The 25,500-nt window shown below is 50.0% G+C and overlaps 1 protein-coding gene across 1 annotated transcript in view; it reads right to left on the bottom strand.

Annotated features, from left to right (window-relative positions):
• The window catches only part of Dgk (diacyl glycerol kinase 1), a 222,674-nt gene that overhangs the window by 21,600 nt on the left and 175,574 nt on the right, over positions 1-25,500 (bottom strand). The window contains 1 exon segment of the mRNA XM_069318563.1: positions 7,624-7,764. Within this exon segment, the coding sequence (XP_069174664.1) occupies positions 7,624-7,764 (141 nt within the window).

The raw sequence follows: 25,500 nt of genomic DNA, 5'->3' as shown, positions 1-25,500 counted from the left end.
AGACCCGGGTGTTATTCTTCAGTACTCGGGCTGCATGCGCCTAGGGTTACTTTCCCTAGGTGCCCTGTAAGTACTGCCCTTAGGGCTTGGGGTTCCCTTCCACAAGTTCCTTGGGTCCTGCCTCTGTTGGGTTGTTTAACTGCTCGGTTTTTCAGCCGCCCTTTGGTTGCCTGGGTGTTTTGTCTCCCTTGTTTACCTCAAGGTAAGAGGCGGTTTGCACTGGTACAGGGCACAAGGTGCTGCACAGCTTGTTTTCACCATTCAAAGCAGCTGGCTCTGTTCCTTGGGGTACATTGTCCTCTTGCGGGGTTTTTTTTGTTTTTCTTTTTGTTTTTGTCTTGTAGAGGATTCTGCATTGCTTGTCCTTTGGTGTATGACTTATGCCTCGCTTATGGATCTGTCTTCATTCAGGTTTGAACCGTCGTTCCCTTTCTGAGTTCGTTTTGAGGTTCCGGAGTCATCCTGGCTGGCGGACTATCCTGTGTTTGCTTTGGAGGCTTGGCATTCCGTCTGTCGTTCCCGCATGCTTGAGTGGCGCGAGGCTTCGACGGTGGTTCAGGTTTTCCTGGGGGGCGATCTTGAGCACCTCAATGAGTGTTTGTTTGCCCCGGCCCTTTCCTGGGATGTTGGCATGCTACAGCTCCATGTGCAGGTCCCTTCCCTTTCGGTGACGCAGGTTGCTGAGGACTTGCGCGCCCGTGGCCTTTTGGCTTCGGCCATGCGTTTCTTTTCTCTCCTGGAGCTGTCTTCGGACTGGCTTGTGGAGGATGTAGGGATGCTTGGGGCTGTTCCTGGGTCCGGTGCCTTAGGCTTAGCGGCTCGCTCGTCGGCTGCCTTGTTGAAGCTTTTTGTGCCGATCTTGCGGGATGCGGTTTCCCTGTTTTATGCTCCCCGGCTCGCATGTAGGCAGGTGGTGTTTGCTTCCGCTCTGGAATCAGCCTTGGCCCTGGCTCTTAGGATGTCTTCACCTTTTTGTACTCTGCTTTTTAAGGATTCAGCTGTGGCGCAGTATATACAGACTGCTTCAGCTACTTGTCGTCCTATGTCTGACTTGTTGGTTCTCCGGGGGCCCTGGGATGGCCTTCCTGGGGGGGTCGTGCCAGGGCTCGGGGTTCTGCTTGTGGTAGTAGGCCACTGGTGCCAGGTTCGAGTCCGGCCTCGCCTTCAGTCCCGCCTTCGTCTGGCCGGCGTGGTGTTCGCTATGTGCAAGGTTCTGGGTCTCGTAAGGGGCGCCAACCATTTTGTGGTTCGCCCCGTTGACAGGGCGATGGGGGGGAGGCTGGCACTGTTTGCTCATGCCTGGTCCCACGATTTGTGGACGTTTCGAGTTGTTTGGGTCCTTCGGCCTGCGGAGGCGTTGGGTGGCCCCTCCTCCTTCAGGGGGTTCGGGGCTGGCGGGGCAGGCCTCTTTCCCTGCGCTCTGTTGGGTCATCTTGGAGTGAGTGCGCTTGGGCGTGGTTGAAATAATGATGTCCCTCAGATGGGTTTCCCGTCTGTTCGCAGTATCGAAGCGGGACTGTGCGGACCTGCAGTTCATTCTGGACTTATCCCGTCTGAACCTGTGGGTTCATTGCCCCTCCTTTCGGATGACTACGCTGTCCTAGGTTCGGCTCCTGTTGGAGCCGGGTTCTTTGATGGTGTTCCTGGACCTTCGGGGCGCCTATTGGCACGTCCTGATTCATCCGAGGTTCAGGGACTGGCTCTGTTTTGTTGTGGGGTGTTAAGGTTACTGCTTTCGTTGTTTCCCGTTTGAGTTGAACCTGGCACCTCACATGTTCATGTGCCTTACCCGGGTCATTGTGGCCCGTCTGCGTCTCTTAGGTGTTCGATTGTTGGACTACCTCGATGACTGGCTGGTTTGGGCTCCCAGCCAGTCCTCTTGTCTGCTAGCCAGGGATTTGGTTCTTTCCCAGCTCGCCGGGTTCGAGTTCACGGTGAATTGTAGGAAGTCCCATTTGGTTCTCTCCCAGGTTCGGACCTGACTGGGTCTTGTGTGGGACTCTCAGACTGCTTCCTTGTCTCTTCCTTCGGAGACTCTCCTGCGGCAGCGGTCTCGCATGTGCCTGTTTCTGGGGGGCTCCCGGGTCACCCGGTGGTTGCTCGAGGGTCTGTGCGGGATCCTAAACTTCGCGATGATGGTCTACCCGCCGGGTCAGGTTTGGTTTCGTTGGCTGTTCTGGTTCCTTCGGGGACATCCCTTCCGCCTCTCTCGCGATCTGGGTCCTCTTCGGGTTTTTCGGGGTTCGGAGCCTTGGCGCCTGCCCGAGCCCTTGCTCGATGTGTTCACGAACGCATCGTCTCTCGGTTGGGGCTTTGTGACCAGTGCTCGTCAGGCTGGCCAGGGATAGTGTGGGGTCCATCCTTCCGTCGGGCCCTCAGCACGGTGCGGGAGTTCGTGGCGGTGTGGTTTGCGCTGCGGAGGGTTCGAGTCATCCCCGCAGAACGACGATCCGGCTCCATTCGGACTGCTCCCCAGTGGTTCATTGCACGAAGCGGAGGGGTTCGATGCAGTCCTTGGCTCTTTGGCGCTGGTCGCTTCGGGTGACGTCTGCCGAGTTTTCGGGCTTTAGCTCTCCTGGCTGTTAACGTACAGGGAGTGTCCAATGTCCTGACCATTGGCCTGTCTCATTTCGTTCCCTTTTCCATGGAGTTGCCGGTCGATCCCGACTCCTTCCTTTGGCTTTGCCAGACGTTCGGGCGCCCCGAGGTGAACCTCTTTGCGTCGGCATGGTCGAGGTGCCTTCCCATATATGTGGCGCCCTTCCCCGACTGCGAGGCCATCGGGGTCGATGCCTTTCAGCAGGACTGGTGGAGGTGGGGGTTCCTGTACCTCTTTTCCCCAGTTCAGCTGTTGCTCCAGGTCATGACTCGCTTGGAGACTTACTAGGGGAGAGTTGTCCTCTTGGCCCTGTGGTGGCCGGCTCTGCCGTGGTTTCAGGTGCTGCTTGCTCGGTGTCTGAACGCGGAGGTTTTTCTGCGGTTCCGCCTGTTTCAGCAGATCGGACAAGTGAGTCACATGGCTGGTTCGATCTTCTCCTCGTGTCTTCGTGTGTGGTATTTTGACTCAAGTTTATCATCATCTCTATGGTGATCAGGTGGCTTCCTTGTTAGTGTCCCTCCTGCAGGCTTCTAGGCGGCAGTATGAAGTTTCCTGGCGGTCCTTCCGCTTCTTTTAGGGTCTTCATCGTTGTGCTTCGCTGTCTGTTAGGGTTGTGTTCTCCTTTCTCTCTTAGTTGTTCCAGTACTGTCTTCTTATGTCTAACACTGTCGCCTCGTATCGCGCAGCGCTGACGGAGTCGCTTCAGCTTGCTTTCGGTATCGACGTTATGTCTGCGCCGTTTCGCAAGCTGTCTCGTGTGTTGTTTCACCTCCGGCCTGCTCATGCGCCGCCTGAGCCGTCCTGGTCGTTGGACAGGGTGCTCTTTTTTTCTTTCTTCTTCTTGGTTTGTTGTAGCCCTTCAGTTCAGGATTGCTTCTCGAAGGCTCTTTTTCTGTTGGCATTGGCCTCTGGGGGTCGGGTCGGTGAGCTTCATGCTCTCCTCTGGCGCAGAGGTTTCTGCTCTTTTGGTAGTGGAGATCAGTTTGTCTGTCTGCAGCCGTCTCCTCCTTTTCTGGCGAAGAATGAGACTGCTTCTTTCCGGAGGGGTCCTTGGGTTGTTGAAGCTTGGTTGGTCAGGCTGGGGGTGCATCATGTTTTGTGTCCTGTTGCGGCCCTCCGCCGTTATTTGCACACCACAGCTTCTGTATCTGGGGACGTGCTTTGGGTTGATCTGGTTTCCCTTCTTCCCTGTTAGTGGGTGCGGGTCTTCCGGGTCATCTGCAGGATTGTTAAGGCTAGCCAGCCTGCGGTCTATCCCCGGGCTCATGACGTTCGCAAGTTCGCTGCTCTTGCTGCCATGTTTGGCAATATGTCCTGGGCTGACATTCGGGCTCGGGGATTTTGGCGGTCGAACAGGGTCCTGACTGCTCGGTATTTCGTGAATGTTCCTGGGCCTATTCGGGTCTGTGTCGCTTTAGGTCGGCGGTTGCAGCCAGTTGTCTCGACTTTGAGTTGAGGAGTGAGCAGCAACCGCCTCCCAAGTAAGTCCCTATCTTTTTCCTCTGTGGGTAGTTAGCTCCGGAGAGCCAAAGGAACTCCCCCCAGAAAATCAGCGTTGAATGTAATGAATCGCCATTTTCTGGGTAAGACCCGGAGGCTCCCCGGCATTCCTCCCTCCCCCCGGTCGGCGGTTTTTCGCGAGTTTTGACATCCAGCCTCAGAACAGATGAGTGGATAGCTGGCATGAGGGGTCTTGGGCTCCCCCTTCCCCCTCCCAGGAAGGGGGGAGCTGCCCAGACAGCGGCGTGGCGACATGTGACGTCATGCTCGTTTGCTTGTTTCTTTTTGGGGAGTTCTATCCACTTGTTTGGCTTTTGGTAGCAAATTTTACCAGAATAGGGGTTTGTTTTGGGATGCTTACTTTTCTGGGTGCCTGACCTGGTCAATGGCAGACATAGAATGTTTCCAACCACATGGGGGTTTCTATAGGCCATTGCTCCCCATGCCTCTCTGAGGGGGCCAAGTTCTGGCTCGTGGTCCCCAGTAGGCCCATATAACTCCATACACGTGACTGATGCCAAAGTCTGACATTAGCATATCAGCCTGGATAAGCTCCGGGAACCTCCGGGTCTCACCCAGAAAAGGGCGTTTCATTACATTCAACGCTGTTTTTTTTGGCAGCTGTATTTCCTCACCTTGAGTCTATAACCTTAATTTCTTGAAGATGCAGGTTTAAAAAATTCTTCTTTGTCAATTTTGTTGATTCCTGTTACTATTCTGTATGTAATGATCATATCACCTCTTTTTTCTTCTCTCTTAGTATATTTAACACCTTTAGCCTTTCCTCATAGCTCTGTTTTTCAGTTCTAGAAATTTATCTGCATATTTTTGCACCTTTTCCAGTTTATTGATGTGCTTCTTGAACAACCTATCCTCCTGTTTAGATAATACTTTTTGTAATTACTGTATGTGGATCATTGTATATACTGACATAAGAACCTTTGACAAGCTGCTGGCTTCCTGTTCTCATCGAGGCCACTAGTATCAGTGGTCCTTAGGTAAATTCAGGTAAATAATGGACAATTAGAAAGTAGAATTTGTCTGTGGGGAGCCCCTTCAGCTCCCTGGAGCTATAGGACTGATATATGCTATTATTAGTCTTCAGTCAATGGAGTCCTGCCTACTGGGGACCAGAGCCGGAACCTGGCTCTCCCTCAGAGAGGTACAGGGAGCAAAGGCTTAAGGAGACCCCCTTGTATTTAGGGGGTATTGCTTGTCTGCCATCGACTGCAGATAGGCATTCAGAAAGGTAGGCATCTCAAAACAAACCCCACATGGTAGGAAATTGAAAAAAAAAAAAAAAAAAAAAAACTTAGAGAAACAGAACTCCCTAAAGGAAAACAAAGGAAACAAGCTAACAAGCAATCGTCACTCACTGCCGCCACGCCGCTTGTCCGCGCAGCCCTCCTTTTCTTGGGAGGGGAAAGGGGGAGCCCCAGACCTATGCTTCGGCTACTCACACCTCAGTTAGTGGCTGAAGCACTCAGTGCGAATGTCAACTCTGGCCACAGATTCTTGCTGGATTTTATGCCCTTGTGGTGTTTCCTGCTGTTTGTGGTGCATTGGCCAGGAGTAACATAGTGTACTGAGGACTGCATGCACTTAGGGCTTCCTTTCCTAAGCGCCCTGTGAATACTACCCATGGGTTCTAGGGTTATCTTCCCTGATGCTCTCGGGCTTCACTTCCGTAGGGGTTCCTGCTGCTCGGCAGTTACCTTGCCCTTGGGGCTAGCTGGGGTTTAGTGGTCTGTCTGGCCTTGGGTAAGAAGTGTTCTTGCTGGTTTAGGGCACGAGGGCCCCTGCTTGGGCCGCGTGCCTTCTGGGCGGGTTTTTTTCATTCCTCCTTCCCATCTGCTTTGTTCCCCCATTTGATGGCGTGATTTCCACTTTTCGTAGGACGATTCTCCTTTTGTTTTGGTGGCCATTTTGCTTTTTGGTGGGCACTTTCCCACCTGGCCACCAGGGCAGCATTGCAGTTTGTTTACATGTGACTGCTGGGCATGTGAGCTTGAGTTTTGGGGGCATTTTTTCGCCTCTGTCGGGAGTTTTTTATCCTCCTGTTGCAGTCTCTCAGTTTTATTTTTTCTTTAGGGGCTTCCTGCCCTGTTTGTTCCTCTGTGAACATTTGGGGCGTTTGTTTTTTCATCCGGTCTTGTGTTTTCTGTGTTTGGGGTCTGGGCCCTGGTTTTGGGCCCAGTGTCTGTGCCCTGTATGCTCTGCTGGCTCCCATGCCTTCGGCCCTCAGTTTTTCATCCATTTTCTGGCAATTTTTGCCAGGGATTTGATCAGGGTCATGTATCTTGCCCTTCCTTTCCTGGTGTGTTTTCCGCTGGCAAATTTGGTGGTTTGGGCTTTCCCCGGGTTCTTCGGTTGCATTCCAGAGGTTTTTCTCCCTCTCGGGTTTCCCCTGTGGAGGTTCGGGAGGCCCTTTGTGTTTTCCTCCTTTTCTTCTTGTGGCTTGGCACTGGTTTTGGTGGTCGTGCTGGGGCTCCAGCTTCAGCTCGTCGAGGAGGGGCCTTTGCTGCCTGCTTCTGTGCTGGTGCCTCCTCTGGGGCCCCTCTTTGTCTGGTTGGCATAATGCTCGCTCTGCTTGCTTGATGACTTCTCAGAGGAGGGGGGGGGCCAGCCCCTTTGCGGGTCGCCCCGTTAACAAGCAATGAGGGTGAGGCTGTCTCTGTTTACCCACGCTCCGTCTCACAATTCGTGGGCATTTTGAGTCATGTTTTCCGGCCTGTGGTGGCATTGGGTGGCTCCTCTTGGAAGCTCGGGGCTGGCTGGACAGGCTTCTACCCCTGCACCCCATCGGGTCTTCTTGGAGTGGGTGCCCCTGGGTGTGGTCGGAATGACCTCATCCCTTAGGTGGGTTTCCCACTTCTCCTGGTGCCGTCACGGGACTGTGCAGATCCTGTGACTCTTTAATATTAATAAATCTTTAATATTTCACCATTCACATATTTATGAGATTCTGAAGTTAGAAAGCATAGCATAAGCTCCTCATACAATGTCTATCCAAGGGCCACTCCTGTACAAGGGATGCTGATGTGTACGAGCGACGCTGATGTGCATGAGGGATATGATATCAGCATCCCTCATGCACATTATCATCCCCAACGTGCATGAGGGATGCCAACATGCATGAGAGATGCCAACATGCATGCGGGATGCCACCATGCATAAAGGATGTAGATGTCTATGAAGAATGCTGATGGTCACATCAGCATCTCTTATGCACATCATCTATCATACAGATCAGGGGGTTTATTGTATATTTTTATAAAAATTTTAAATATGAAAAGGGCAAAAGAATACTTTTTATCTGTAGTTAAATAGTAAAAAAAAACCTTCCTGCCCCCACACCTGTAATAAGTAATTACATCTGTAATTGCCCGAAATGCTACGCATACTAGTGGCTGTACAAGAATGTAAGAACTCTTGTATATATAAATAAATAAAATAAAATAAAGTAAAATACTGTAAACTGTATACTTTATTAAGATGGGTGTGAGCGGCGTCACATTACTTACCACGCCTATACTGAAGTAATTGTTGACTATATTGTAAGGAATTTTGTCTCCGACAACTTCACCGTCTTCGTGAGTTCCCGTTTGTTCGGACACCTCAATGTGCCACCGGTCCATCATAACCACTGATGATTTTTCTATTTTCTGAAGAGATGATATTATTATAGACAAATTTCAAGTCAAATGATAGAAACATTTATTTTCACATTTTCACATTATTGCTAAGAAGGAATAAAAGCAAATTTTGAAATGCAAACCTGCGTCTCTGTCAGTTTTATTAAATGGCACATTTTCTAGATAGTCATTGTGTATCGCATTTGTTGCACTCTCCAGCCATTCACTGTTTTCTCATAATGTATGCTCAATGCACATTATTATCATTGCAAAATATATGTAGTGTCATCATCAGTATTGTGTAACAATAGTAGATTTAGAATACTAAAAGAGAGTGATGTAACTTATTTTACTCAAATTATGAAAGTAGTCAGGCATATTGCAAAGCATTGTGGCATATAATATTAATAAAGTGTAAACCATTAAACCAGTATGCTGTAAAAGTTTACAAGTCTTAATCAACTCCCTTTGCTCAGTTAAAATATAAATCAATCGATCTTCTCTGAGCCGACCCTCAGTAGTTCTGGTATATTGGCGCTGGTGCCAGAGAAACATCCAAAAAACTAACAGGCTTTAAGGACAAGGATCTGGTGTGATCCAGAGTGGAGTATGGGAGGATCTGAGATAAACCTCGTATCCATGTAAATTTGCACGAAAATAAAGGTCTGTAGTAAGTTTCAAGAGTTGCTCTACCAGCCAAGCCTAGCTCTGTCTCGTAACTTCCTTCACTGGGCTTGTGGCAGCCTGCAGGCCAATATGTCCATTACACCCAGTTGGTTGAGCACTTCACGTAGTAATCTATCCAATTGCCTCTTGAAAACATCGACTTACAAATATTTCTTATATGCAGTGGAAGGACGTTTATGATGCGTGGACCTCTGAAAGTGTTCTCTGGCTGTATTTATGGCACCTCTACTCTTCACTAGGCTTATTCTGCACTTACTAGAGAGGAAGGTATGGCAGGACGTTGTTATTTTATTATGCATATTTAGAATCTGATCTTAAGAATATTCCATGTACAGTGGTACCTCAACTTACAAATTTAATCCATTCCCGGAGACGATTCATAAACCGAACTGAATCTTCCCATAAGAAATAATGTAAATTGAATTAATCCATTCCACAATCCCAAAAATATTAACTTCAAAGTAAATATTATACCTAATTCACCTAAATCTTTAGTACTAAAGTATGTACAAGTTATTGCTAACCTTTATTGATGACTCTTGTTGGCGTATAGAAGATGGTGAGGAGGAGGGAGGAGGGAGGAGGAGAGGTGTTAGTGCTTGGAAGGGAAGTCCCCTTCTATTATAACATCAGGTAGTGATGACTTCTCTGGGGTACTCTCTCTTAAATTTTGCATGAATACCACTAGGACCTGGTTGTGGCTCACTGTTTGCTTGTCTTATTAAGAATTTGTCTAAAGACACTTGTGTTTCCCTACATTTTAACATTTGTCTGTAGTGAGACATCACATTGTCATTTAAAAGGTCAATGTAACGGTCTGCTACAGCTTTATCTGGGTAAGTTTTCTTCAACAAAACTTTGCAGTTCTTCCCATACTTCACACATTTTCTTAATAAGGAAGGGATATCCTCTACTGCCTCTACTCAACTATTTTATTAGGTTGAACCTTACCACTGACTTTCTTGGGACCCATGGTTAGACATATAATTATTTTTATGTTCAAATACCCAAAAATTAAAAAAACACTGAAATTCTTTACACTGAAAAGAATTGAGTCGCAATTGTCACCAGGAGGGAGGCATTGGTAAACTGAGGCGCGGTCGCCGTGCCACCACGCCCTAGGTCGGCCATATACGTATCAACAAACTACGTTACCTGAGGCAAAGTTCGTAAAGAGGGGCATTCGTAAGCCGAGGTGTCACTGTATATATAATATGATGCCTCTCATTTCCAGAGAGTACATTTTGATTGCTTTGAAACGGCCCCAGTAATTTAGGTGCTATACTGTGTCCATGCATACATTATAGGTTCTCTATATTCCTTCTGTTTGAGAAATCTCTCCTGCCTTGATAAAGACAGCAAGTATCAAGGCAGGAAAGTACTGTACAAAGATTTGAAAAGGAGCACTGTTGTGGAATTCTTGGATTTGAAGGTTCTCATAATCCACCATATAATTTTCCTGGATAATGCTCGATTTGCTCTGTTATGCTTACTAAACATTAGATTATTTGAGATCATTATTCCTTTATCTTTTATACATGTCATTTCTGTCCTATAAAGAGATCTGTTAACATCCTGTATCCAGTTTAAGTTTCTCATTCTTTCCATACCTTAGTATCAGTAGCTGGAATTTATCACAGTTGAAGACATGGTGTTTTCAACTGCTCTTTGAAAGCTATTATTGATACCTGTAATTTTTCAGCACTTGTATTGAGGCAATATTCATGCCGATATTTGGCATAATCTGCAAAAAACCAGCGTTGAATGTAATGAAACGCCATTTTCTGGGTGAGCCCCGGAGGCTCCCTGGAGCTTATCGGGCTAATGTGTGTTATGTTAGACCGGGACATTAGCTAAGGAGTTCAGACCTACCAGGGACCAGCGCCAGAACCTGGCCCCTTCAGAGAGGTTTCAGGGAGCAATGGCCCTGGAAAACCCCATATGGTTGGGGGTTTTCCTTATCTGCCATCGACCGGGGTTAGGCACCCAGAAAGGTAGGCGTAACAAAACAAACCCCACATGGTAAGAAACTACAACAAAAACCGAACAGAGAGGTAGAAAACTCCCTACAATCCCAAGGAAACAAGCAAACATCACACTTTACTGCCGCGCCGATCGTCCGCGCAGCCCTCCCCACCCCGGGAGGGGGAGGGGGGAGCCCCGGACCTACCGCGCCGGCTGCCAAGCTCCAGTTCGGAAGCTAAGCTTCAACCAACGCGAAAAAACCGCCGACCGGTGGGAGGGAGGGTTTCCAGGGAGCCTCCGGGGCTCACCCAGAAAATGGCGTTTCATTACATTCAACGCTGGTTTTCTGTGGGGAGCCCCTACGGCTCCCTGGAGCTTCATACCCAAAGAGAAGGAAAAGAAAGGGCTAACCCGGGAGGCGGCCGCCACCAACTCTGCAACGCAAAGCCAAGACAACCGGTCGCAAACCTGCGACCCAAGGCAACAAGAACGCCCAAGAACAGACGCACACATGGATGGGCGGCCAAAAACCTGTGCGACCCACAATTCCCTGCGCCCGAAATGAGCCCGAGACGTCACCAACACAGCAGCAATTGCTGCAAACGTCTGAACAGCACGGGCGCAAAGACAGACCGCAGTAAGAAGGAAAACACTGCGGACGACCCGGGAGAACACAGGACGCACCCCCCGGCCAAACCAAACAAGTACTAATACCCCAAGAACCCCTCCGGAAAGCAGCCGTCTCGACCGTCGCCAGGACAGAGAAAGGCTGCACACCAATAAAGCTACCACCAGTACCAAAGAGGAGGAAACTAAAACCGAAGGGGCTACCACAAACTGAGGGGAAGAGAAGAAGGCACCCTGAACAAGGACCAGGATGGCTCAGGCGACTCATGAGCAGGCCGGGGGGGAAACAAAACGCGAGAAGACGTAAGAAACGTCATACAGTCTCCAAGACGAAGCTCGCAGGTGGGACACCGTCAACAAAGCCACCTGAACACCATAGAGATGGCGATACCTGCGTCAAAATACCAGACGCGAAGAGCCAAAGAGAAGGCCGAACCAGTCACGGACAGGACCGATTCGGCCTGCTGAAAGAGGCGAAGCCTCAGGAAAAACGCCCCGGGTACGGACACCTATCAAGCAGCGTCTGAAAAGAAGGCCGGGCCGGCCACAGTGGAACCATAAGGACTGTTCTCGTGGGAATGGGCTGCAACTGAGCCAGAACCCGAAGCAACAGCTGGACCGGGAGAAGAGGTACCGGTACCCCCCACCTCGACCAGGCCTGCCGAAAGCCTCCACCGTGAAGTCCTCGCAGGTGGGAAGGGCGCCACAAAACGGGCGACGCCTAGACCACGCCGACCCGAAGACGTCCATGGCCAGGAGTCCATAAGCCCAACAGAGCCAACAAAACGAATCGGCGACGACTGGCCAACCCACGAAGAGGAATGAACCGAGACAGCTGTCCACCAGGACGCAGGACATGCCCCGGACACGAACCACACGGTTAACCAAACCCCCTGTGGTTCCGGCAAGAACCACCAGAGAACAGTCCAAACAGAGCTGAATGGGAGAGTACCTAGTGACCCAAACCCTCCGAAGCGCAAACCAGACAGCCATGAACACCTGAACCGGGCTGTGAGCCCGATGGACAGACAGATTCCATCAACCTCGGCCGACCTGGTGAGCACTGGTCACAAAGCCCCAGCCGAGAGACGACCCGTCCGTGAACACATCGAGCGAAGGCTCGGGGAGCCGCCAAGGCACGGAACCCCGAAAACCCCAAAGAGGAAGCTGGTGACGCAGCACCAACACCAGATCCCCAGAGGAACCCAAGGAATGCAAGAGGCGGAAGTGGAGTCTCCGTAGGAACCAACCGACGCCGGAGCCAACCCCGACTCCGCGGGCAGATAAGCACGCCGAAGTGCAAACTCCCGCACAACCGCCCAAGCAACCGCTGAGCAACCCGGGACCCCCTCCTGAACAGCCAAAGGCGGGACCACAGCCACAGCAACACTTCTGGAGGGAAGACAATGAGGGGCCCAAGAGCCTGAAACAAGGCCCAGGTCCGAACCCGGGACGGAAACAGAAGGTAAAACCTCCAGATCACCAGGAAACCAAACCCAGCGATCTGGAAAGAACCATCCCCTGGCGAGCAGACAAGCGGACTGACTGGGAGCCCACTCCAGCCAGTCGTCGAGGTAGGCCAGACACCGAATCTCAGACGCAGACAGGGCACTAAGATCCGGTAAAGATGCAAAGAGTATACAAAGTGCCCTTCACAAAATAGGGAATGCAATAAAAACAGCAAACCTGAAGCCCCACCACCAAAGCATTGTATGACAACCATATGAAGACATATTATGACATATGACAATCATTATATGACAATATGACAAGTATAATCAAGGCATTATATGACAAAGAGTGCCGGGAAGACGGGACACCACGAGAGTAGCTCACATCCTGTAACTACACTGAGGTAAGTACACATAGGGAATTACCAACCGTGCTAGCCCCAGAAAAACTGGAGAGGAACGTGCCAAGAAGTGACCTGGAGGTCCAGGTCCACCATCCATGCACCCGGCCCTAACAGAATCCGAACAGGAGACAACAGTCCTCCGAGCAGGGCAGAGGATCCAGGGCGCAGACGGAAGTAGTCCAGAAGAACTGCAGACTGGAAAAACTCATGACTGCAAAGAGCAGACGGGAAAAGCCCACGACTGCAAAGAGCAGACGGGAAGCCCAGAAGGATGGGGCGGATCGACCACGCCCCACGCACCCACGAAGAGGAAATGACGAAGCGCAGGGAAGAAGCCCACCCCGCCAGCTCTGAACCCCCCCCAAGGGGGAGAAGCCGTCCTCCGACGCCAGCAGAGGCCGGAAGACAACCCAAAGCGCCCACCAACAGCGGGACCAAGCGAGAGGCAACAGAGCAAGCTGCTCCCCCAGCGCCCAGTCAACAGAGAAGGGAACAGAACCCCTTCAGAAAGAAAAAGTACACTACCGAAGTCATGAGGAGAGACTACGGGAATGAAACCACACTTCGCTGGAAGAGGAAGTGAGGGGAGACCTGATCACCACATACAAGATACCCAAGGGAATCGACAGGGTTGAGAAGGACAGGCTATGTAACACAAGGGGCACACACACTAGGGGACACAGGTGGAAACTGAGTACCCAAAAGAGCCACAGATAGAATTAGTTTTTTTTTTTTTTTTTTTTTTTGTGAGTGTCAGAATGGGAACGGGAAAGCACTAAGAAAGTAACGTGGCGACTCCTCACACAAGGAACGAGGCTGACCCCCATACAATGTCACATGTAGACATGACAGAGCCCAAGAGGCACAGGAACCGATACACCTGTTGACGGACGGTTGAGAGGCAGGACCAAGGAGCCAGAGCTCAACCCCCACAAGCACAACTAGGTGAGGACATATAGTGTAAAAGCACAAGCCACCGACTAGTGGCAAAGAGCACTACGCCGGCCAGGCAAAGAAGGCACAAAACTGCATCAAAAGGCCCACCTCGACAGCAAAACCACAAAGTCCCAGCACAACCACAACATGTGCCAAGACCCAAGAAGCTCAGTCTGCAAGCCAGGAAGACCCCGGAACCCCAAAAGGCAGAACCGGGTCACATGAGGAAACAAAGTCCCCTGAACCCACAAAAGGGGGCCCAAGAGGAAGAAACCTCCAGAACGAAACCAAGGAACCCAAAGGAACCCAGAATCGAACCAGGGGGAGCCCAAACCACCACATTTGCCAGCGGAGAACACCACTAAAAGGCAAAGCACAGACCCCAGCAGAACGCCCTGGGAAAACGGTCCCAACAGACCGAAAACCGAGGGACAAGGTGTGGGAGCAAGCATACCAGCCAGGGGCACTGAGCCTAAACCCAGAGGCTCAGACCCAAATCAACACCCAAACGTTCCCAGAGAAACAGGCAACGGCAAGAAAACACCAGAAAAACAAAGAAACGACAACAGGAGAACAAAAACCCTGCAAATTTTTTGAAAACTCACCAGAGACGCTCGCTCGCACACCCAGGCGCATGTAAACAAACCGCAACGCCGCCCTGGTGGCCACGCCGGGAAACCGGCAGACGAAAATGGCCGCCAGCAGGGGCTGTGACTGACGCTTAATACACAAAAACACGCCAGCAAATGTGGGAAGCTAGCAGACTGGAAGGGCGAAAAACGACGCCCAACAGCAGAAAAACCCCTGAAGGGGCAAAACCGCCCCAGAACTGCTAGTAGGCATCCCCCACAGCCCCGGGAACCAACAACAGAGGCCCCGGGGCAGAGCCGTCCTCCAAGCCCTCCGCCCTGAAAGAAAAGCAAGAGCCCATGGGAAAGGCAACAAGAAAGGGCCGCTGGTAAGACCCAGAAGCCTTGGCAGGAGGCACAGGCTCAAACCTCCGTCCCCAACCCGAACGGGGCATCCCCCGAAAACCGCCCGAGTCTCTGCCGCAACTGAACCCCGCCCCGACCCAGAAACACGCAGACGGTCCGGAGCCGGGAACATGGAGAGAAAGGGGCGAGCAGCACCTAACCAAACGGGGCGGCCACGGGGCATTCGAGTGGGAAATCAACCTAGCATGTTGCAGCAACCTAACCTAGCTTGCAACACGGATGCCGCCTGTACTCTGAACAGTAATAACATCAGGAGAGTACTGGAGAACAAGCAGAGAATCACTCGCAAGACTCCGGGTCAAGGTGTCAGTGACCCAACAGGCAGCATGACGGAGGTAAAAATGGCGACTGTCACCCGGAGACAAGGGAACAGCAACCAACGATCCCGTACAAGACGGGTTGGAACCCGGAAGACACATTCAATGGTCCCCCGAGCCCAGACAGGGGTTTCCAGGGCCCGTAGGGTAACAACTACGGGAAGCCCGGGCAAGGTGTTGCTAACCGGTTAAGAAACCCAAACATAACAAGAGGGTAGATTATAGCACTGAAAACCCCTCGAGACGTGTACAAGCACGGGGGCCTAGCAGAGGGCCGCCAAACACTACCAGTGGAACTATAACCACCTTAGGCAGACCCCCACCAGGCAAGAAAATGAAAAACAAAAGAAAAACCCCGCAAAAGTACACCGTCTCCAGAGGCAACAGAAACCGGCCGCCGCTTAGGTGGCAGGCTGCGCAACACCTTGACGCCCTAACCAGCACAATACCAATCCCTACCCAGGGCCAAACAAGGGCCCCAAGCCCCAGCTGGCCCCAAGGGCGAGGCAAATGCCGAGCAGCAAGAACCTCTACGGGAATGGTTCCCGAACGCCCCAGGGAAGATAACCCTGTAACGCAAGGGCAGTACTCACAGGGCGCTTAGGGAAGGCAGCCACTAAGCACATGCAGCCCCGGCACTGATGAAGTACTCCTGGCCACCGCACACCACAACACACGGCAGTGAACGCCACACAAGGCAAACACCGCCTAGGAAACTGAGGCCAGAGAAGCGTCAATCCCGGTTGACATTAGCGAACGAACTGGAGCTTGGCAGCCGGCGCGGTAGGTCCGGGGCTCCCCCCTCCCCCTCCCGGGGTGGGGAGGGCTGCGCGGACGATCGGCGCGGCAGTAAAGTGTGATGTTTGCTTGTTTCCTTGGGATTGTAGGGAGTTTTCTACCTCTCTGTTCGGTTTTTGTTGTAGTTTCTTACCATGTGGGGTTTGTTTTGTTACGCCTACCTTTCTGGGTGCCTAACCCCGGTCGATGGCAGATAAGGAAAACCCCCAACCATATGGGGTTTTCCAGGGCCATTGCTCCCTGAAACCTCTCTGAAGGGGCCAGGTTCTGGCGCTGGTCCCTGGTAGGTCTGAACTCCTTAGCTAATGTCCCGGTCTAACATAACACACATTAGCCCGATAAGCTCCAGGGAGCCGTAGGGGCTCCCCACAGAAAACACACGAAGCTGTGATTTGTATTTTCGTCCATGGTATGAGCATAAGAAAGGAGTAGTGCAAGTACTGTACCTTGAGGTACAGAGCTTTTGAATAAGCTCAGGCTTGATTTTGTCTGATTTATCATTACCCTTTGTGACCAGTGTCAGGAAATTGAGTACTGTATCACCCCACTTTGCCTGTTACTCCTTGAGACCTCTTTCTTTTTCTATTTTTTAGGAATCCAGACATATAAGGGCATGCATACTGATCATGTGTTTTCCTTCATGTGTGAGTGCATTCTGACCTGTTGTTACTCGAGCATTTTCACTGTCTTTCTTTTGATGTATATGTGAGTTGAAGCCATGTTGACCTGTTAAACTAGTACATCTGGCAAGGGTAAGTTCAACTTTATTATTACATGTTAGAAGGTTGAGTTATTATATAAACCAGATTGTGGCTAGGGGAAGGTAAGCATCTGATGAGTAGTATTGTATTGATACTAGATTTGTTTCTGGCATAAAAACCCAGCATTGAATGTAATGAAACATCTCTTTCTGGCAGTCTTGGTGGCTCCCTAAAGCTATCTTACTGGGATTGCTCAAAACTACAGGGTAGCATCATTAGTTGCAGAACCTGGCTTCCTTCCCTCCCAGAAGCACATAGAGCAAGCCACAATCTGCCACCCCACCAGGAAGGCATCAAGAAAGCAAAGCTTTACAGACAACTGTGAGGTTCACAGAAAATTAAGCCTTGAAACTGGCAAAAAATTCTGCAAACTAAACAATTGGTTCACTCAAAACTAGCTCGAACCCATTAATACTGATAGCTGCCACCATGTGGCCCAGGCCTCAACCCACACCTGGATCCCCTGGATTAGTTTTGAAACAGATGAACAACTCATCAACAAACCAATCAACCTGGAGGGAAGAGCAGGAATCAAGGAACCAACAGGGCTCTTATCAGAAAGAGGCATTTCATTATATTCAATGCTGGGTTTTTTGGGGGAGCCCCTTGGTGGCTCCCTCAAACTAAGTAACTACATAGAAAAAACAAGGGATTTACCAGGGAGGAAAAGAGGTGGCAAGTACTAGCACTGCAAAACCGACAAGGTCCAGCGACATTAACCAAATACAGTACCAGACAGGCAGAATCCTGTTTGACCGCCAAATACCCTGAGCTCAAATATCAGCCCAGCACATGGAGAAAGCACTGCCACTGCAGCATATTTGTGAACACCATAGGGCCCAAGGGTAGACTGCAGGCTGGCTAGATTTAATGACACTGTGGATAACCCGAGAAATGTGAGGCAAGTAACTGGGGACCATGGAATCGGGGTCAACCAAAAATGCATCAACTAAAGCAGGAGCTTTGCTCCACAGGTAGCGGCAAAGAACCCCCACTGAATACAACAAATGTTGCACCCAGCCAGACCAGCTAAGCATAAATCACCAATGGACCCCTCCAGAAGCCAGCTGACTCTTTCTTCATCTGAAAAAAGGGAGAGGGCTGCAGATGAACAAAACACCCACCAGGGCCTAAGAGGCAGAACCCCTGCCTATGGAGAAGAGCATTAGGCTTCCCCACCCATCAGCCAGAGGTATACATCTATAGCCAAAGATGCAACTGTGAACCAAGGATAAGAGAGCAATGTCAAAGCCCTGTCGAGAGATCAGGATGGCTAAGGTGGAGCATGAGCAGACTGGAGGTGAAAAAAACATATGAGACAACTTAATGAATGGTGTCAACAGTGAATTGGCACTGAACTTGAACAGTGGTTCTGCTAATACCAAATGATAAGTAGTGATAGTATTAGGCATGAGATGCTGTTTCAGAAAAAAAACACAACCAAAAGGATAGTACAGTATCACTTGGACTGAAACCAAAGATAGCCATCAAATATACAGAAATAGGATCTTCTTCTAGCCCTGACACTGGGCTAGAAGCCCCAGAAACCAAGACTGATCCAGTCACTAAGGAGGCAGAAAGATCACCTTTCCCAAGTATGATTCCAGACTGGACAGGACCCAAAACACCAAGTGAACCAGGAGAAAAAAGGTAAATGCCCCCTCCATCTCAACCAGTCCAGCAGAAAGGTGTTCACCATGAGAGCCTCATGGTCAAAGAAGGCAACCTTGTGTGGACGTAGCTCAAAGTGCAAAAGATATGTGGCAGCCATGCATTATCTCAGACCATCCTCTGTGACAATTCTTATTCCATGGGTTAACTTGGCCCATCTTTCTGGAAAAAGCTGGCCTCCTCTACCGAGATGCCACAGCAAGTAATCTCAGGTAGTTAGTGAGAAGTCCCTCTCAAAAATCAAGTGTTGAATGTCATGAATGAAACACCCTTTCCTGAAAGGCTCCTCAGTTGCTCTCCAATCCTGCTTTGTCGTCTTCTTCCCCACAGAGGTTATGGGGTTTTATACGAGCAACTCCACAGTGAGGGCGGGGAGGGGGAGGCAGGCTAGCCAAGGCCTCAAGGCAGGTTGCCATCGGGTGGTAGCAGGGCACATCACAAGGTGCCCGTCCCCATGGTTTAGTGGTTAAGATACTCGCCTGGTATTTTGCAAGCGCTTTGTCCTGGGTTCGTATCCTGGCCAGGGAAGATTTACTGGGCATCAAACCTTAACTGTAGCCTTTGTTTACCCAACATTAAAATGGGTACCTGGTTGTTAAATTATTTGGCGTGGTCGTATTTTGAGGAACATAGGATTAAGGACTTGCCTGAACGTTGTGCATGCTAGTGGCTGTACAAGAATGTAAGAACTCTTGTAAAAAATAAAAAAATAAAAAAATAAAAGGTGGCACTCGCCCAGTATATTGAGGAATGCCTAATTTCTTTCAAGCAGTTGCTTAATTTGTTACACTTATACTGTCTGGTAGTTTTTCCCAGTTTTTGTAGTTGATCTCTGCTCCCATGCTTCTCTCCCCTTGTAGTAAGCCAGATTCTGGTGGGTCTCCGAGACTTGGTATGTTGGGCTAAGGCTTGGTAGTGACAGAAACTCTGAGACCTACTAGGGGCCCCAACAGAAACGGGCATATCATGACAATACTGGAGTTTTATGTGAGAGCTGTCTGACATAAAACTTGCATATAAAAATACAAATAATCTTTGCTAGATAATTAGAGATCTCCAAAACCAATGGTGGGCTACAAAATCATCACAACACACAGACTCAGTCTAGAGCAGTGGTTCCCAATCTTTTTGGACTTCTGGGACTATTTACTAACTAGATATACCAGAATTTTTTGTATTATTACAGATGTGAACATTTGTAAACATTACCTAATCAGTATACTTAGCATTTGCTAATTCTCAGTGATTCATGTATACTCAAAACTTTGGTTCTGCAACCCCTAGAAAATATTTTGCAGAATTTTGTTCTGCAACCCCCTTTTTAAAATATTAAAAAAAATATTTTAATATTTTCCCAACCAGTGTATCACTGGTTGGGAACGTAGAATCAAGAGGTTACAGAACCTATCAACTTTTCAAAAGAGCCTGTCCGAACTATTTCACCATCTGAGCCATCCCAGGGGGCTTGACAGCTGAGTGGACAGTGCTCGGGATTTGTAGTCCTAAGGTTCTGGGCTCGATCCCCAGTGGAGGCGGAAACAAATGGGCAGTTTCTTTCACCCTGATGCTCCTGTTCACTTAACAGTAAATAGGTACCCAGTAGTTAGACAGCTGCTACGGGCTACTTCTACTACCGCTACGGGATGTGTAACAAAAAGGAGGCCTGGTCTAGGACAGGGCCGCGGGGATGCTACACCCCGAAATCATCTAAAGATAACCTAAAGAAGAAGAGATCCCTCAATTTTCCCTTCAAGAAACACAGGTGTGTCATGCTATGTGATGCAGTAGTACCTAACACTAATACTGATAATTTGGTAATTAGTAGCTAGCATTGTTCTAACATAATGTACCTCAAGTTTTGGAAAGTCTTGAGGGTTACAAATGTGTGTTCAATAGTGAATCACAGCATGGAATGAAATTAAACTGAAAGACAATTATGATGCTTTCAATCCCATTTCTTTATGAGCTGCTGGTTTGAAACATATTCCATCATATATGTGCCCTGAAATACAAGTGTCTTCCATGCCCATCAACAAGAAGAGTAACGAAAATCCAGCACTCCTCAAAGCAACAACACTTGAAACTAATGATGCCTTCATAAATAACTTACGGCCTCACGAGCACTATGCTTACACTGATGGCTCTGTTCAAATGTCAACAGGTCGCACTGCAGCAGCCTGTAGAATATACAAAGACAACAGATGTACACAGGCTACTAGTGTGAAACTGAACAACTGGCTTAGCCCCAGACATATAGGTTTAGCTGCACTACAACTCGCCACTAATGCACTAAAAACCCAGGAGGGGTAATTTTCTGTGATTCAAAGTCACCTCTTCAAGCCCTTTAAAACCCAATATGCAAAATAGATACTAGGAATGTTGTAACATCCCATATAAACAACATAATTAGTACACAGAGCGAGAGTTTCAGTCTCATTTGTATGGATTCCATCCCAAATAGGTGTTGTCCAGCATGGTGATAAGGACACGGCAGCTAAAGCTGCATGTGATAAGCCTGAAATTGAGCTAGACCTAGGTATTCCAATCTCTGCTGTAAAAAACCAGCATTGATTGCAATGAAACGCCATTTTCTGGGTGAGACTCGGAAGCTCCCCGGAGCTATACCGGGCTGATGTGTATATATTAGACCGTGGCAACAGTCAATTGAAGGAGTTCTAAGCCTACTGGGGACCAGAGCCAGAACCTGGCCCCCTCAAGAGAGGCATGAGGATCAATGGCCTCAAGACACCCCCATATAATTGGAAGCAGTCTTTGTCTGCCATCTACCAGGTCAGGCACCCAGAAAGGTAGGAATCTCAAAACAAACTACTGCTAGTCAAAAATTGCAAACCGAAAGCTGAACTAGCAAACAGAACTCCCCAATCAAAAACAAGGAAACAAATATGACGTCACCACAACCGCCACGCATCTGTCTGCACAATCCCAGACCTCCACACCGGCAACTCTTCTCAGTTCAGAGGCCAAGTATCAAAAATGCGAAAAAACGCCAACCAGAGGGAGGGATGCCGGGGAGCCTCCAGGTCTCACCCAGAAAATGGTGTTTCATTACATTCAACGCTGGTTTTCTGTAGAGAGCCCCTTCGGCTCCTCGGAGCTACCTAACCAAAGATAAGAAGAAAAAGGGATTCGCCTCGGAGGCGGTCGTCACTTGCTTCACAACTCAAAGTCTATACAACAGGCCGCAACTTGCGACCCATGGCTATAATGTTCCTGGTCCAAGAAGGACCAAGAACATTAACAAGATAACATGCAGCCAGGACCCTGTTCGACCTCCAATAGCCCCGTGCCCAAAAGATAGGCCAGGACATTACCAAAACAGCAGCCGAATGTCGAACTTACGAACGGCATGGTCACAGGGAAAGACTGCAGGCTAGCTGGACCAAATGATCCTGTAGACAACCCGGGAGACCCACGCCCTGGAATAGGGAAGAAGGGGAAACTGGGTCAACCCAAAATGTGTCCTCTGCCACAGAGACCATAATGCTCAAATAACACCGAAAAGCCACAAACAGACACAAAATATGATGCACCCCTGGCCGAACCAACCATGCATCAACAACCCAAGGACCCCTCCGGAAAGCAGCAGACTCATTCTTTGCCAGAAAAGAGGGAGACGGCTGCAAATGAAGAAAAGACCACCAGGACTGAAAGAGCAGAAAACCTCTGCGCCGGAGGAGAGCATGAAACTCTCCGACCCGACCCCCAGAGGCTAATGCCAACAAGAAAAGGGTCATAGAAAAACAGTCCTAAACCGAGGGGGGGCCACCCCAAACCGAGGAGAAGGGAGAAGAGAGCACCCGGTGCAATGACCAAGACAGCTCAGGTGGTGCATGAGCAGGCCGGAGGTGAAAACAACGCCCGAGCAAGCCTGAGAAACGGGCGCCACCCGCAGTGTGCCCACACCCAGCCAATGACACTCCCCCACCCGGGACAAGACGGAAAACCCCAAGACCCCCGACATACCCTAAGGGGGAAGACTACCGCAAGCAATTAAGTCCTCCAGCAGGGAGTGATTCCTGAACGACTCAGGGAAGATAACCCTGAAACACAAGGGCAGTACTTACGGAGTGCCTAAGGAAGTTCACCCTAGTTGCATGCTTCTCTGCGAACAAATAGAGTGGTAGACGGTTGGAACAAGTTAAGTGAGAAGGTGGTGGAGGCCAAGACCGTCAGTAGTTTCAAAGCGTTATATGACAAAGAGTGCTGGGAAGACGGGACACCACGAGCTTAGCTCTCATCCTGTAACTACACTTAGGTAATTACAAGAAGACACCTGGCTAACACTCAAACACAATGCTGGTACAGCCACACAGGGCAAAATCTAGATCAGGAGCTCGAGGCCTGAGGTGACCAAAGTGACCGCCAGCACATCTGTTCAAGAACTTGAGTGGTGGGCTGCTGGCCCACCACCGCATTACCCTTCCCCCATGGGGGGGGGGGATTCAAACGAGCGGAAGTGCTAGTGACACGAAGGGTTGCTTGTTTGGTTTCTTTCTCGGGGAGTTATTTTCATCTTTTTGGATGTAGATTTCACAGGTTAACCAGACAGTGGTCTGTTTGGATTCGCCTACCTTTCTGGGTCCTTCCCCATTCAATGACAATTATGACATACTTTAAATGTTAAGTGCCCATAGGCCATTTCTCCCTGCGACTCTTTGTGGGAACCAGGTTCTGGCTCATGGTTCTTGGGAGGCATAAGAACTCCTGTGACTGATGACCCCAAACTAATATAGCTCACATTAGTTTGGATAGCTTCAGGGAGCCAATGGGGATCCCCACAGAAAAAGGCTTTTGACAGTCTCACACAAGAGGTTGTTCTGGAAACTGGAGCATGCTGGAGGGGTGACAGAGACTTTTGACATGGATAAAAAAATTTTGACAGATGAGGGTGGTAATTAGAGGCAATGTATCCAACTGAAGGAGTGTTACTAGCAGAGTACCACAGGGTTCAGTTCTTGTGCCAGTAATGTTCATTGTCTTCATAAATGATCTACCAGAAGGAATACAGAATTATAGGAACATATTTGCCGATGATGCTAAGCTACTAGAGAAGATAGGAAATGCAGATGATTGCCATGCCCTTCAAATTGACCTAGATAAAATAAGTGCTTGGAGTACCATGTAGCAAATGGAATTCAATGTGAATAAAACCAGCGTTGAATATAATGAAACACCAATTTCTGGGTGAGACCCGGAGGATCCCCGGAGCTTTACCAGGCTGATATGCTAATGTCAGACTTTGGCATCAGTCATGTGTATGGAGTTATAGGGCCCACCGGGGGCCACAGCCAGAACCTGGCCCCCTCAGAGAGGCAAGGGGAGCAACGGCCTATAGAAACCCCCGTGTGGTTGGAAGCATTCTATGTCTGCCATCAACCAGGTCAAGCATCCAGAAAGGTAAGCATTCCAAAACAAACCAATATTCTGGTTAAAATTGCTACCAAAAGCTGAACTAGTATATAGAACTCCCCAACAGAAAACAAGCAAATTAGTATGACGTCACACGTCACCGTGCCGCTATCTGCGCAGCTCCCCCCTCCCTGGGAGGGGAAAGGGGGAGCCCCTGACCTCTCACACTGGCTATCCACCCATCAGTTCTGAGGCTGGATGTCAAAACATGCGAAAAAAACGCCGATCGGAGGGAGGAAGGGTTGCCGGGGAGCCTCCGGGTCTCACCCATAAAATGGTGTTTCATTACATTCAACGCTGGTTTTCTGGGGGAAGCCCCATCGCCTCCCTGGAGCTAACTACCCACAGAGGAAGGTCAAAGGGACAGAACCAGGGGGCAGACACCACGCACCCCTCAACGGAAGCGAGACAACCGGCAGCAAACGCCAACCCAAGGCGATACAGCCCCGAATGGGCCCAGAAACAACACGAGACACCGAGCAGCAAGACCCCTGCACGAACGCCAAAAGACCCATGCCTGAAACACAGCAAGGACACACCGCCCAGATGGCAGCAAGAGCAGCGAAGCCACGAGCTCCATGGGCATGGGGAAAGAACACAGGCAGGGTAGATGAAAGAACACGGCGAACAACCCGGACAACACCTTCACCCGCGAACAGGGAAGAACAGAACCGGATCAACTCAAAGCGCGCCCCGGACACAGAGGCCGCGGCATGCAATGAACAGCGGAGGGCCGCCACTGAACACAAAACAAGACGCACCCCCGGCCCAACCAACCAAACAGCAAACCAAGGATCCCTCCGGAATGCAGCAGCCCTATCCCGTGCCAGAAAAGATGGAGACGGCTGCCACTGAACAACCAAAACGCCAAGACCGAAGGAGCAGAAACCCCTGTGGAGGAGCAAGAAGCCCAGCGACCCGACTCCTAGAGGTCGGGTGCCAACAGAAAAAAGAGCCGCCGAAAAACAAACCTGAACTGAAGGGGCACCACTAACCGAGGAGAAGCCAGAGCACCCCGACCAGAGACCAGGACGGTGCAAGCGGCGCACAAACAGGCTGGAGGTGAAAACGCACGAGACAGGTTACTAACGGTGCAGAAGCAACACCAAGACCGTAAGCAAGCCGAAGCGGCTCTGCCAGCACTGCCCGAAACGAGGCGACAGTAATTGGCAAGACGACGGCCCCCAACACCCACCAGAAAAACCAAGCTGACGCTAACAACCGCAGCCACCTAAGAAGTAGACAGGAGGAAAAGGAAGGACTGCCAAAATACTCCATCCTGCCGCCAAGAAGACACACGCAGGTGGGACACCAACAACGAAGCCACCAGACCACCAACCAGAGGCGAGACACGCGAGGCAGAACACAATCGGCCTCGACAAGGCTCATCCGAGCCCAGGAAGAGGCGGAGATGCGGGAAGATCTCGGGCGCGACCACCAAAGAAGCCCAACCCGGCAAAGAAGGAGATGAAACATCTGCCGAACAGAAAGCTCCCCAATGCGAGCAAGCCTGTCTGGAGAGCAGAAACTACAGGTCCGATACGAGACATCGCAAGACACTGAAAAACCAACAGGCAGGGCAAGTCAGGAAAACCCGAAGGTGTAAGGGTTGCCACCAGACCAGTACCCGAGCCAAGGGGTACGAGCAACGAAAACAGACCAAGACACATAAGCGCACCTTACGACACTGGCTGAAGGAACGCACGAAGAAAACCCCTGCGGCA

This window comes from Procambarus clarkii, chromosome 90, assembly GCF_040958095.1.
Source record: "Procambarus clarkii isolate CNS0578487 chromosome 90, FALCON_Pclarkii_2.0, whole genome shotgun sequence".
NCBI lineage: Eukaryota > Metazoa > Arthropoda > Malacostraca > Decapoda > Cambaridae > Procambarus > Procambarus clarkii.
This window is presented reverse-complemented; position numbering and strand designations above follow the sequence as displayed.